This window comes from Colias eurytheme, chromosome 10, assembly GCF_061535395.1.
Source record: "Colias eurytheme isolate Ceu_HAF_F1 chromosome 10, ilColEury1 Martin Lab GWU primary, whole genome shotgun sequence".
In the NCBI taxonomy this organism is placed as follows: Eukaryota; Metazoa; Arthropoda; class Insecta; order Lepidoptera; family Pieridae; genus Colias; species Colias eurytheme.
Window position 1 is genome coordinate 9433269 of NC_142989.1, and position 15487 is coordinate 9448755.

General features: G+C 36.1%; 1 protein-coding gene across 4 annotated transcripts in view; it reads right to left on the minus strand.

The window, feature by feature from the left end:
- Window positions 1-119: 119 nt before the first annotated feature.
- Window positions 120-15487, minus strand: part of ec (ubiquitin specific peptidase echinus) — a 73573-nt gene continuing 58205 nt past the window's right edge. For 2 of the 4 annotated variants that reach the window (XM_090106084.1, XM_090106087.1), the window contains 3 exons: window positions 5146-5448; window positions 4839-4958; window positions 120-4638 (listed from right to left, as the gene is read on the minus strand). In XM_090106084.1, the coding sequence (XP_089962210.1) occupies window positions 382-4638; window positions 4839-4958; window positions 5146-5448 (4680 nt within the window). In that variant the 3' untranslated portion in view covers window positions 120-381. Of the gene's footprint in view, window positions 4639-4838; window positions 4959-5145; window positions 5449-8193; window positions 8509-13262; window positions 13434-15487 lie in introns of those variants that run through there. The other 2 variants (XM_090106085.1, XM_090106086.1) reach the window with 2 other exon arrangements.

Genomic DNA, 15487 nt, shown 5'->3' on the forward strand with positions numbered 1-15487 from the left:
TAAACGCCTGGCTTCTATGTATGTATATGAAATTGTGCATCATTTTTTATAGGAGAAAATATTATGTCTAGGTACTCAGCTTTGATTATCAGGTTAAGATTTTTAATGAAACCACATAATAATAAGCAAATCACTTTATTTGTACGAACGTATTTATAAATTCATATATTTAGAGAATAAAAAATAAGCAATAAAATATTTACGATTCATAACTTTCTACATGAATAATCGGTGTTTAAATTGTTACATACTCAAATATCGATTACATTCTCCAGTGAGATCAGTCATAACTTAACAATATTTATTTACATTATAATAGGTACTACACTTAAATTTACTTTCTATTCGGTGGCATTCCTTTTTGTTTAAGATATCTCATTGCTATGATCGAGGCTTGAACCTTGACATGTAAAAGTCGCAGTCGGGGCAATACGTTGCCGGGGGGTTAACAGTTTTCTTCCGGCACAAATTACATACTGCTTTTTGTGCGCTAGATAAAGTATTAGATTGACTATCGCTTGCATAGTTGCCATTCATTTGTGGCGGTATCGGTGAATCTGTACCACCCTTTGTACCAGGTTCGAAGGATACAGACTTCTTTTGAATTTGCTTGGGCGGTGGTAAATGTTGGTATGGGTTATAGCCGTTTTGTTGATACCCATTTTGGTATTGAGTCAATTGCTCGCTTGAGTTGTTGTCAGCGTTGTAGGGTGGACGCTGATTTCCGAAGTTCCTCGCATCAACACGCGTTTGATTTGAGTTATTATCATGGTAGTAGTTATTGGGGATTTTTTGATAATTATTATTATTGTAAGTCTCTACGGGAACATCTCCATGAGGCGGTGGAACCCTCTGGTATGTCGAATGGATATTGTAATGATTTGTACTATTAGTTTGTGGATAACGACTAGAATAATCAGAATTAGCGTAACTTGTCGGTGGGTTGTGATAGCTCTGATAAGCCGGAGAGTTGGTGGGCACGCTTTGATATTGCGCGGCGTTATTATTTTGTGGGTTTTGATTGTACTGACGATTTTGTCCATAATTTTGCGTCGGAGTCGGCGTTGCAGAGTGCTGAGGCAATCTATGATAATATGTATTGTTCGTTGGTTGGTTCGCCGGATGTAGCTGGCTCGGTGGGTGAGGATATGTGTTTGGAACGGGCCTCTGTATGTTTTGAACATGCTTGGTCATATATGGCGGGTTATGAACAGTAGGCGTTAATCTGTTCGCAGGATTTTGACTAAAACTCGGTGGGCTTGCAGTATTATTGTTTGTGTATACCGATGGTGGCTGAGTATATGGAATAGGATTAGTACTAGCGCTTTGAGAATTTGCAGGTAACGCTTGATATATTTGTGTATTACCTTGAATATTTTGATTTGTTGGTGCGGCAGTTTTCTGAGGATTGTATTGCTGTTGAGGTCGGTTTTGCGCAACTTGATAATTTGGGTAAGAATTTTGTGTTCTATAGTAATCAGTAGACTCGTTAGGCACATATGATGTTTGGGAAAGGGAAGATATAGTTGAACGTGAAGATTGACTGTCGAAAGAATCCTGTCTGTGAAGTGACGGTTTCTCATTTTGTAAAGGTACGGTTGTTAGTTCTGGTTTGTTCATAGCAGATTTAAGAACTCTTTCTAATATAGGATTGGGAATATAACTATCATCTTCTTGATCTTCTGCTGTAGCTACTAAAATAACTTGATCGCAGAATGATACTGACTTCTTTTTAGGTTTGTTACGATCTCCGAAGTTAGCATTATTACTAGTTTTTGATGAATTATATTCATCTGTGCTTTGATTTTGATCATTCGAAGATGAAGATGACCGACGATTGTACAATCCACTGTTTGAGAGATTTGAAACATTAATGACGTCTCGATTAGATCCCATATTCAGATATCCCATATGAGATCTTTCACTATCTACTGATGTATTTTGACCGTTGTTTTCGAATCTTGAAGCTATATTTCGAACGTTATTACTATTATCAACTGTCTTTGTTGTATTTTCTACTGGAGCAGATAGTTGTCCCTCAAGAGATCCAGATCGTTTTAACTTTAAAGCTGCTTGTTTCGCCTGCAGCTCTTTAAGCCAAGTATCTCCAGCACTACCGATTGTATCCATTGGATTAATTTTTGTTTCGTTTCTTAGAATTTGATTCCTCTTTTCCTGTAATTGAGCGAGCAGTGATCCTTTAGGAACATCTTCCTGGTCACTTTCAAATCTATGTATGTAATTGAGATCCATGTTTGTATTTTGATTCATTCTGTTAATCTCTTCTTGTAATGGCGTTAAATCAATAGGTGGTGGTGGAGGAGGAAATTCTTCACTAGGTTGTCTTGAATGATTTACCGAATTCATGGGACTGGGATATGGAGGCAACTCAAAGTTCAGTGGAGATCTTCTTATATTTTGTGGCATGGCACAGTCAACTACATCGATTCCATTGTCGAATGCATTAGTGAGATTTTGAATATTGTGATGCGATGGGAGTATATTATCTAATATTTTAGTCAAATCCCTTTTAACTGGACTTTGCTCTTGATGTACCATCGCCTGAGTAACGACAGTATGGAAGTTTTGGGAAGTATTAGGAGAATCGTCTAATGTATTATAATGGTTAGCTGGATTGTTATCATATGAAGGCATAAATGGCAATGATTGTGGCTCCTCTCCATATTGCTCAGAGAATCCACCATCTTCATCATTATCATGTGCGTAGTTGTATTCGTTGCGTGATGGGGGAGGCAGTGGTTGCTGAGGACGGTTTTGTATGCCGTGCTCTGTGACTTCTGATTCAAACTTAGGCCCGCTAAGCTGGGAAGTTGTTCGCAGCGGCGGCGGAGGAGGAACTTTAGCTGCAGTCAACATTTTACCCGCACTTCCGTGGAAACTTTTCCTCATTAGCTTGCTTCTTTCAAGGTTGGGATTAGTACCACTGGGTGCTGAGTACTCCAGATGTCCTTCCGATAGATAACCACTGAGGTTATTTTTATCATCTGTCTTTTTTCTGCCCACATCACCATCATCAACAGACGCTATGCGCTTCTCCTTACTTGTATTGGCTTTGTTGACGTCAGCCCCTTCAGTCAAATCAGGCATAGATCTATTTTTCCTTCTTATTAAACCTCCCATTAGTAATTTACGACGTATTTTGTGTTGTTTCTTATTTGATTTTTTATCCTCAACTGGCTCCTCTTTTTTCTCAGGAGCTACGGTTATTTCTTTTCTCGCTCGTCCACGATCTTCACTTCTAGATCGTTTATCTCTTCCTTTATCATCATCGCGTGATTTGTGTCTCGGTGGTCGCTCTCTTGGTGGATTATCTATATCTTCTTCTATATTTTTAGATTTTTTGGAAGAACCCTTTTTCTTTGGAAGGGTGGCATAAATTTCGATCGTAGTCGGGGCAGTGTCAAGACCACATTTTGTATTCCGAACGGGAGCTAGTTGAGGAATTTCAGTTACCCTATTGAAACCCGCCATTCTCCTTTGCAGACTTCGTGCACGCATTACACACGTGTTATGTTTCATTCTAGCGAATGTCATCGTATGTGGATTGTTATATGGGGCATCCATTGCTGCGCATACTTTTGAGGCAGCGGCGTCGCACAATACTAATGCAGTCTCATAGTCAGCGGCATCTTCAGCGTGACGTGACTTTTCTAACAATCTATCGGCTTCTTGGCACAGAGCTTCACAATCCCCACGAGTCGTTAATTCAGGTATTTGTGCTAGTTGTAAGTTGTGTCGTAAGCCTTGCTGTAAAGGAAGACTGTCCGTTGACGAGAGGGAATAAGAATCGTACCCTGCGTCGCAGGATCCACCACTCGATAATTCGCCTTTCCGTGTAGGGCTGCTCGGTATACTTCCAGGACCACGGCCTCTCGGATACATGAACGGACTTTCTATAGTCGATGACGATGCAGATGAAGCACTATTTCTATCGCCACTCCAGTTGCCAGAATCTCTTCTAGCTCGCGGCCGCTCTTGCGTGTCAGACGCGGAACTAGTACTTAAACTTCTAGCTAATTGAGCTCGCCGACTGGCTTGCACTTCTAGCATATTTTCAACTGCTTTTCTACTGACGTAATCATTTTCATTATCAGGACCGGGAGTCATAGCGCGTCTGGCGAAACCGTTCGTCGGTTTCTCTGGAGCCGGGGTGACGGCTCTTCTGGGTTCAGGAGCTGGGAACGGCACGACATCTTTAGGCGCGTGTCGAGTGTCACACGGCGTGCCGTCTACTGCGGCGTATAGTAGCAATAGGGGTTGAAAGCGTCCTCTCTTGCACTTTTCGACAACATGGGACCATTCGGGGCCGATCTCCTTGACGTCCGCATCGTCGAAGTATATCCATAGCCGGAGTTTGCTATGGAAGAAGAAAGTCGAGTAGTGCTTGCCGTAGTACGTGACGAGTCCGACGAGGCGGTGCGTGGCGCGCGCGGCCCAGGCGCGGTCGACGCACGCGTGGAAGGCGTCTGTGGGCCGAAGCTCAGTACCCAGCGCCGCGTATACAGCTGCCACGTGTTCAGCTGACGGCCGTTCTGAGTCCCACACCATACCGATGGACACTACTTCAGGTCGGTTCATGAGCGTCCTGCATATTTGTATTTTCGCGCCGCATGCGTTCTGTAAAGGATATTTCAAAATTTAGCTAAAACGTATCTTTTAAATACCTTTTTAATTACTACTTCTTTAACCTATGTGTAATTATAATATATTAAATTGCAATATTCGAATTTGTATGCTGCAATATTCTGCCAGCTTTTTTATACGAAAGTCGATTAACAAATATTATTATTTAAGCCATAATACATATTTATACTTACAGGGCAGTCTCGTATATCTCCCATGCCACCGGCCTTCTTCAGTAATAGACCGAAGCTATCGCCGTGTTCACCTAGTGCTGCTTGCGCTGTTAGAGCAGTCGCTGATACATAGTGAACCATCTGAAAGCGAACATAAGTAATATTAAATAACAGATTCACTGTTAATATTTCGTAAAATATTACAATTGATAATTTGATGAAAAAACCATTTTCAAGCATAAAAATATTTTAAGTATATTATGAAACTCGTTTTAATAATTTCAGAAATAATACTGTTTATTAATACTTTTATTTAACTAATAATTACCTGAGTAAACGGCAGCGGTTCAGATGTAGCCTGGCAAGCGCCACACACGGACTGTTCCACGAGCATCATAGCGAACTTCCTATGTGGCACACAGTGGGGAGCTCGACACGCATCATCATCTCTTTTGTCCCCAGAACCGGCTGCTACATGAGCATGTACTCGCAGTAGAAGGTGCTCGAAGCATTCGCTCGCGTCTGCCATGCAACCGAGTTGGAACCTCGCGCCTCCGCCTCCTAGAGCTCGGCGGAGGCTGTCTGCGGCTGGCGCTCGTTCTGCAGACCATTGTAGTTGCGCGAATAGCTCCTGTAATAAAAGAAAAAAGAATTAAATACAAGACACTTTAGGGCTCTTTAAAACGGATGGACTATGTATTTATGTTCTCATTATAGGTGCTGTAATAAAGTATATTGTGGGTGCTCAAATGATTTTACGATAATTATTATCAGTCAAATTTAATACGACATTCACTCTTGAATAAATCACACGAACAGTTACAATATTAGTTTTATTATCTTTGTATTATGCTTAGGTATTGTGTAAACAAATGTGATCAGTCTATTTGTGTTCTGCTACTAAAAGTAGTGTCGAAAAAAGTTAGCTAAAACGTAATAAAAGTATTGAAAATTCTTATATCAACAGCTCACACATACATGAAAAGTACGTAACATAATATAAAGAATAAACGAGATTACTTTTACTTCGCAATACCTACATTCCGATCGTTTGCGAAAGATTTCAGAACAAGTTCAAGTTTTTAAGATTAAATCGTAAACTTTGTATCGGTAGCAATTTAAGTGTGGAATAATTTCTTCAACATTAATATGAGTAGGTTTATTGGTACCTCTACATATTTAAAATTTACGTATGTATTTACATATTTTGACGAACGTATTGATTAGAATTTGCTTCAGTTGCCGTGGTACAAATTCTAATAAATCTTCAAAAACATTTTTAGACACAAGGTACGTATACGAAATCTGAATTACACACAATAACATTCATTATAATTATTTAATTTCATGATAGAGCTTTCATAAAAACAATGATTTGAGTTAAATTTGCACCTCCAATTTAGTATTATTTCTAGATGCGAATTGTCTGACCGAAATGGCATGCCATTTTATAATCCAAAAATGTATAATGAACGCAATGAGAAAGGCCTTTCTCTTCTTAAGACAGCCTTGAGACAATTGCATTACGATAACTAAATTATTTTCGTTTGAATAATTAGATAGAGTTTACTCTTGAAGAAACGTAATATAATTATTATCACATAATCAAATAAGCTCGCCAAAGTAAACAGTTTAGTACAAAACGGTTCATTGGAAAGCTGCAATCGTTAAATTCTCATAAAATATTAATTAAATAGAAACATTTCGTCATCCGGTGCATTTGCACCTTGCGTCGTGCCTTCCGTTGTAATACCACAGACTAATAATAATATACTACGTATACAAGTAATACCTACTGTGCTAGCTTAACCGTGAATTGGTGACTGCTTCATAAATAATATTTTCTTGGCATTCATTTAATGAATATTTTTTTTAATTATATATGATTTGTTACAGTAAATTATCTTACGAATTAATGACTACGAATATTATATTTTTCAAGTCAAAGATTACTTAAAAAATTACTAATCAATTAGCTAAACATCGTTTGAGGCAACAATAGATCGAAATTAATCGAAAAAATGAGCTAAATTTATAGACAACAATACAGCGTCGAGAAAGTATATTAAAAAAGCGTGCAAGATGAACTTTATAGAGAAAACAATAGGAAAACATTCAGCGTACAAAGGGGTCGGTACTGTGGTGATGTGAGAATAGTCTATGTATTGTTGCGTGAGAATAGTGATGCTACTCATTTCTGATTGCCTGGTACATGAATGTAATAAATAGTAAGCGTACGTTTACTGAATTTTATAGACTTCCTGCAGCCAGGTTTGTATTATTTAATAGTTCTATGTTGTAGCGGCTCCTTTAATATACAATTGTAAAAAATTGTGCCACTGTAATTTTCTTTCCTAATGCTATTGATGATTCGATAATTTCAACATGTGACATAAGTATGTATTATGTCATTTTAGTAAGTATTCGTAAAACAATCGAAACGAACAAGCAGAAACCGTGTAAACTATACTATTTAAGGGAATTTGTAGGCTGTACCTACCTATTGTGAATTGAATAAATAATAATCGCTGTTATAGCAAAGACAATAAGAACAAATTTGACAATTGTTTTACAGATGTTTAACTATAGGATAATAAATTCTACACGTGTCCAAAACGAATTTTAGAAACGTATCGGTCCTTCCTTCAGAAACAATAGTGAATTCAATGCACGAGCTGTAGCTCTGTCGATTCTTTACATACACATACAATTACCTTGTTTTACTTACAGAAACAAATTGCTTTTGGCTCTGACATTATGCTCTTTTAGGGTCAAACGAACTGAGAATAAGACGCCACCGTTAATGACTAACTGTTCAAAGATTTATGTGTGAATTAATTTTCTGCAGGAAAACGTTTACTTTAAAAACTGGAAACTGGCCAAATGCTTATCATTATGCTGAAAGGAAGACCTTTTCTACTTATGCTATCTTTGTTGAATTTATTTACCTATTTCAAAAAATTTGCACTCAAATATCATTAAGTGTGTGATGCCATTTTTGAATAAGACATCACAATTTTTGCTAATTACTTTCTAGAATATATTAATTTAAAATTGAGTGCATTAGTAAACTGTTTTAATTACTCACGATACGGAGTATTCATATATATGTGATTCCAACAGCATCAACATTCTAATGACGTAATCATAAATATGTATTAAGTAAGATCCTACAGGAGTCACGATTTACAGATTAGGGTTTTAAATTAGATAGCTACTTAAATCCTCAATATAACGTGATGTAAATAATTAATTAAAATTATTTTGGTGTAAAGAGGTTCTAGAATTTATTTACATATAACTAATAATCTGTCATAGAACAAGACTTTACATTATTTTAATCACAATATTCATTCGATTTATAAATAAAACTTACTCGAAACAGCGACAAAGTTGTTTGACTGAGGAGCGGTTCAGGCGGGTCGCGTTTATTAGCGGAAGGCGGACGAGATCGCGGGAGCGTGTTGTGCCGAACTCCAGCCAGAGAACCGGCTAGCATATCCTTGGGCGGCAACAGCTCCCTGTCCTTCAACCCTTCGATCTTCTGCTTCTGAATCGCCGTCCCAGCCTTGCCATCGCTCGGCTCCTTACGCTTATACCGAAACTTAATCATTTCACCGACTAGTCCGCATCGCTTGCACTGGCACAACACTAAATACTATCACGTTTTATTCAATTTCCAAGCACATCACTGTTGAAGACAATACGCGTTAAACATACATACTCGATCAATGTCCGCAACGTATATGGCAATATATGTAACCTGAACACGTATCAATGAGATTTCATTATAATTCTATACGAATAAACGAACTATTCTTCTATGGTGGTTCGGGCGATATGGCGCGAAAACACCAGTTGCTAAGGCGCACAGGTAGAAAGCGACAGGTGGTTCAAAATGGGAAGCTATCGAACAACTGCCGGGTTGCGTCACTCGAAATAGGTTCCATCACAGTTACAAATCACTAGCAATTAGTGTAACGAGTAATTAGAATGAAGTTAATTAACATCGACACACGAAAGGCTTTCGCGCTGAGCGACAACAAAGTTTGAACTAACGCGCGGGCGGGAGAAGCCTCTACCTTCCAGGTAGAGTTTTTTATAATCTATTGTTAACTTATCTCACGTGGGTATTGCCTTCTCCCTCCTACATGTTACACTCTCAATATATTTGTCTCAAGTTTTATGTTGCTACGATGCTTTGTTTATATTCGTAGTGCGCTAGAGCCGGCCAAGTTGTGTTGTAAAGCTTTTGAAAGGCTTTGTTTGAGAACACGTGCATTAAACGTGTTGCATGGTATTGATAATTTGGAAACAAGACGTAGTTTCCAACATGCAACTTTTAGCACCTTAAATTGAATAATCGAGTTATCATGCAACTAATGTAGCAGTCTCTATTAAGTTATCGAGCTTCGGTGAAACTTTTAGGTGAAGTTTTGGATAAGTATATATGTAGTTTGTAATTTGATTATTATCTTTTCGGGTTATTATTCAATTAGGTACCTACTGAGAAACATTAATTAATTAGGTAATAAAATTATTAGTCAAAATGAACTTCCTAAAATATTGAAAATTATAAATTTTAATTATAATTTTATTTAGTTAAATCAAAATTTTGAAGGATTTTCAGATTTTTCGTGACCATGTTCGTCAACAATTTAGTTAATAATATAAACATTTAGAAACGTGTAATTTTTTTTACCAATCATATCGGTATGAATTATTATTCTACATAGGTAAATAGGTGTACATACTACATAAACTATATCATCGAGCTTTTAAGCTTTCTATCCCATTGGATATTTCTATAACTCCCTGTTTAATGAAACATAATATTTGTTCTGTAAAATACTCACTACTTGATCAATACTTTTTTGCATTGTAAATCTTTGTCAAAGTCTTAGAAAACACCCTTCCCTTTATTACGTTTCTGACTCATTAGAGTCATTCTAAAGGAATGTAGAAGAATTTATCAAGTGCATACATCACACGTCATAATATTAGATGGGGCAAAACAAGATGCAAGTTTTAAAGGGATTTTTTGACGCATTCATCTCATGCTCTCGATGAGTCAGGGAAAAAGTATGTCGAAGTCGTAATATGTGGTCAGCTTCCTTCACAATTTTATATTTTAAAACACGTCATCGATTAATCAGCTCTCATAAAAAATAAATATAGATTAGAATACGTCATACGTGAAGATTTTAATAGTACCTATTTGATAGTTTTAATTCTGTGTTGTAATAGGTAGATAATACATACATCGATATTGAAGATATTTCTTGAGCATGCAGATAAGTTTAATTTTCATAACAATGAAAATTTCATTCGCAACATATTTTACAAATAAAAACATTTTTATGCATAGAACCTATAAGTACTATTTTAAATTACTGGTAAATTACTGATTACTGTAAACACAGTGACAGTAATCAATACATTAACGCAAAAATTGACTTCCAAATTTAGCGTAACCGTAAAATTTCTAACCATTACATAAAGATGTATTGACCATGTTTGCGCAAACAAAAGAAAGCATTTTCTTATGTAAATAGCATGTCCAAACGATACTAGCGGAAATGTATGTCTGTTAAAACGTTTTTAAATTCCCCTTATCGTAATGGGAAATCGTTTCATGATTCACTCTTATTACGTATGCACGTTAACCTAAAACCTTATTAGGTAAACCTACGTTTTTGAGTGTCATTATTGAAATAACACCCACTAGAGATACGTTTTTGTCTGCTATATCAGTCGCGAGTTTTATTGTGTTTGTTAAGTAGCGCTCTGATTTGTAACAATGACTATATGACTGTATTAATTCAGTGCAATCTAATGGAGTATGAGAGAGAGTACTTTTATAATACCTATTCGTAATAAATATTTCAAAATTATTACGATAAATTAAAACAACTTTTTTTTGCTTCTATACTAACTCAATTTTCGCTGTCTTATAATCAAAACATCTTAGATTTTCCATCAGTTTTTGATACAACAAAGATAGAAGTAAAAATAAAGTAAAACATGCGTAAACTTCCTAATCAAACACGAACCAATTACGCTAATGCAAAAAGCCGAAACTAATGATGCACTATGCTTCCGTACTCAGTACCATTGTCAATAAATATATCCGTGGAAATTAATAAGTAATATAACACCACAATATCGTCGTGAGACTGTTCCCACAGGCGTGATCCAGTTACGACTGTGAGAAATTATATTCAATCACAATCAACTTCTCAGATAATTAACACGATTTAATTCTGTTTGTGTCAAATCGATCACTGCTCGAGAGTCGGGACGTGGTAGAAAACTAATTACATATTAAGATTAGTTTGCAATTTCAAATCAAAATTATAAAAAAACGCACCAACCTCATATTAATTATAGTTGTATTTTTACAGAAATAAGTTAATATTAATTTCAATCTATGCTGAATCATTAGGCTCTACGTTACTAGCTCTACATTATCCACACATTTTTTTTTAAACATGTTTTAGGAAGGTTTCGTTGCTGAAAAAAAAAATGTCAATTGTCAATCAATTTATATTTTGTACGATTTTGTTGTTGAGGCATTGTTGATATTAAATTACTTGTCATTTACTCGAAAAAAAAATGTAGAGTCATTTTATACTTATATACATAGGTAAAATTTGTGAATGGAAATAACTTTTAAACTTCATACCTAAGTACCCAAATATTTACGACCTACTTAGTAGAAATCAATTGTGTCCCAATCGAAAATATTTTGCATTTTCCTTATAGCTTTTAAAATTGAGAAGGTCAGAAGCTTTCCTTTTGTTCGGAAGGCTCCGTCACCTTTTCTCAGAACTAGTCCTAAGGCGGATTCAGTCTGCGTGCACACGCCGTTACAATACTGGTTCTCAAACAGTTAGCATGTTGCTAACATCCGATTAAGTAATTTTGATCACCGAACCATTGATTAACATCCTGGCTAGACAAAATCGTATCGTAATCTTTAACAGATTTAACTCAATTTCAAACGCATAATAGCTCATTGTTTTATTAAGGCTGTAAAAGGATGCTATATCAAATTCTGCAAATTGCTAAGTATGCATTGTTGAATTCGAACAATTGCGTATAACAAGCTTCGGGTTTGAAGAATTTTCTGTTGTAACAGTTCTACGACATAAAGATAAACTTAGACTTAGATTATCTTTTCTGGAAAAGAGGGTCAATGACTACGTTCTTATCAAATTATATTTAAATGCTTTTAGTCTAGAGTTTAACTTTTACGCTTTTACAGACTTATAATTTTGATTTTTTTTGTGAGATTTTTCTAGAATGCTGTTATAATAATATAGGTATGTTTGCATAAAATATTTAGTAGTGCTGAGGGGCTACGAAAAACTCTTTAAGTATTTATTTTAATTTTATACGAAACACTGTAATTGTAGAGCCACAAATATAATTTATTTATAAACGTACACATTGAGACATCGATTGTTCTCAAAAATTTGTTAATGAATGTTCCGTGTTCATTTATATGCAAATTTGAGACGATTTGTAATTCAATAAAAATCCACGATTACACCTTAGAAGCACGTATGATGACCTCATGTTCACCGATTGCCTTCGCGTTAACCACGGTACATGTAATCCAATCAAACCGGATCGAACTATTGTGCAAGTACTATTGTTCAAATCTATTGACATTTAAGGGAAGATACGAAGAAATTCGCAGACTTGTATTTCCTGCGTAGAGGAAGCCAATAAGGAATTGCATTACGCTCTCATTTGAATTAAATATCAATTTAGCTGAAGTTTATTCACAACGCTGTGCTATAAACTTTCAAATCCATTTAGATACTGTTAAATGTTTCGCAAAGAGCATCTTGTTTCTTTATTCGAGACAATTTTAGCGCGGTAGAGCAACAGGCGAATTAAATTATAAATATAGGTACAGTAATGAGATAAAAATGTTTTCAAAATGTATTTATCAATATTGAAGAGCTAGTTTTATTAATAGATGTCTTTTTTGAGAACCAGTTTTTATAACGTTGCACACTCAAATGTAGAGATAGTACTATGATTTGCCACAGCAAGACAAGCCTTAAATGCGAATATATGTATTTATAAGTGGGTGTTATATACGATTTGCATCGGGGACAAAGAGACATTATTGCTATCGTAGGTTGATAGTTTGGCGAATACCGTAAACGTGTTTATTGACACAAGTGACAACGTGTGGGACACGAACAATACCAACCAAATTACCTTTTATTAGTGATTATCTATTCTTTTTATCTTAACGTACTGTAATATACGATACATGACACTCAATTTACCATGTCGAGTGACATTCTTAACACGGAATGCAACCCTGAATTATAAGATATCGCAATAATTGTCGCGGACATTTAAACAGTATGTATGTTGATCGCACAAGGCAAACGAGTGATTTTTCGCTGCCATATCACACACCTCTCACTGACACTAGTAATAACCTTTGACACACGATCACTTAGCACTTATTGGGAAATCCTTGTGAATTTTCACTACACTTTAGATACGCGTCTGTCCGCGACCGTAGAATAGTTGTAAGTTGCGTGTACGCGGGTCGCGGGCGCCAGTGACAGGCTGTGTGTGCGCAGGTGCGAGCGAGACGGCGAATGAGGCTTTGGCGCCTCGCGTGCGGTGCCGCGGGTGCGAGCGAGACGGCTGAGAGGCTTTAGCGGGAGTCCGGTTACGTATCTCGATATAGAGATGAAGTCTGTAGCGAGCTTTTTAAAACTTTTAATTAGCGTCTCTACTTATTGAATGCGCGCGTCCACTTCATCTAGCATAGATACAACACTGTATAATATAATTGTTGTATTTCGATTCTACTTTCTATGATTGATCGTCAAAATGTTAATATTTTAGTATCCTAAATGAAAACAAAATATTTGATTGCATACTACAATTGACATCTGCAATACGTTTAAACAATTTTTCTGTATGACAATTATTTGATCAAAATAAACATGCGCACAAAGAAAACAAAGTTCCCAGTCTGATCGACCAAGATGACATTTTAAGAGAAAGGTTTGTAGCATCTCGTACTTTTTCCTCACATTGCCTTAATGAGCCAATGTTGGCCATTTACGTCACAAGGTGTAATAGCGTTCCGGGTAAAATGCGGGTGAGAAATTCTAGTACCTACTAACTTTAGTCGTACTATATTTTCTAATATAGTCTGATCGTAAACAACAACTGTGACTATAGTAAGGACAACAACAAAATCGCATCACGTATAAAATTTCCAAGGATATATCCTTGTAACATAACACATATTTTTAAAGAACTATCTTAAAAGAACTAAGCTTTAAAAATATGATTTCATAAGACATAATTTCTAACAGCAAAAAGTGAACAAACTTAAATGCACCATTTTGTATCCCCTTATCGAAACTCTTTGAAGCATTGTTTGTAAAACTTTCTCGCAGTTTAGTTTTATCTATACCCGTCTAGGAGCAATCTTAGACGCAGTACATCAAGTGAATGTACCGTTGTGCAGTGAGGTAATGTAATGATAACGATGCTGTAATGTGACGCCCCTTATCATATTGAGTTGCTTCATACATTTCTTCCGACAACGCTCTTTTAAATATATGATATTATATAGTCATATACGTAAGATATACTACTAAGCGTGAGAGCTAGAGTTAATTTTTAAATAAGTAATTTTAAACTGAAGGTTTAACTTCCATTGCTAATTTTCTAAGGCCTATTTTTCTTAATACATATAGAAGTAAATAATTTTCCATTTAAGAACAATCCAATAGAATGAATAATAAACAAGTGAATTTAAATCTAATTCGACTTAAAATTCATCACATGTTTATCAAAACAGAATTAACAAGACGAAAACATTTTGCTAAATGCTTAGCGAAATTAGCAATAGAATACGTGAAGAGCATAATATGCAAACATATTCTAAGAAATAGCGGTATATTTAGTAAACGATCGAAAAACATATGAGGAATGGATTTCTGATGCCACAGGCAAGCATTTTATTTGTCATTAGCGAAATGAGGTTTTACTTAATAAATTTCGAAGAATATGCAATGCGTGATCCAACGAATGATCTATCTTCTGATGCAAGGTAGAGGCACTTGAATATTAATTGTCATTAAAGTAAACGAGTATACTTTTGATGCAAATAAATATTAATTTCATTTACCGAAAACTGGACCTTACTTTTCCCTAAATTGCTTTAAAAATATAATAATATCTAGGATTAAAAAAATCTTTGCGTTATCGAAACTTTAGACTTGATGAGCACAATTCCATCCAAGCATTCCACTTTTTCAAACAATTCAAGTTTCTTTGCATCTCAAAACACAACCTTTTATTTCATTTGTTCACTTCAACAAATATATTATTATTTATTTGGGGGGCAAGTATCTCGCCTCGCGGCGGTGTGAAAAAAAAAACTCCGGCTGAGTGGCCAGACGGCCGGAGTCTAGGGCGACTGAGTGAGGAACCTTCGGACTATTCGAGCGTTATCCAGAAGGACTGCCCGCTGTATCCCCACTGTCATGGGCTTTACCGGTAAATCCAACCTCCTTAAATATTGTTTTAAGGAGGCAGGAACCAGCCCATTGGTGGACACAACTATAGGGATTATCTCGGCAGACACACCGTCCCACATCTCGACAACCTCG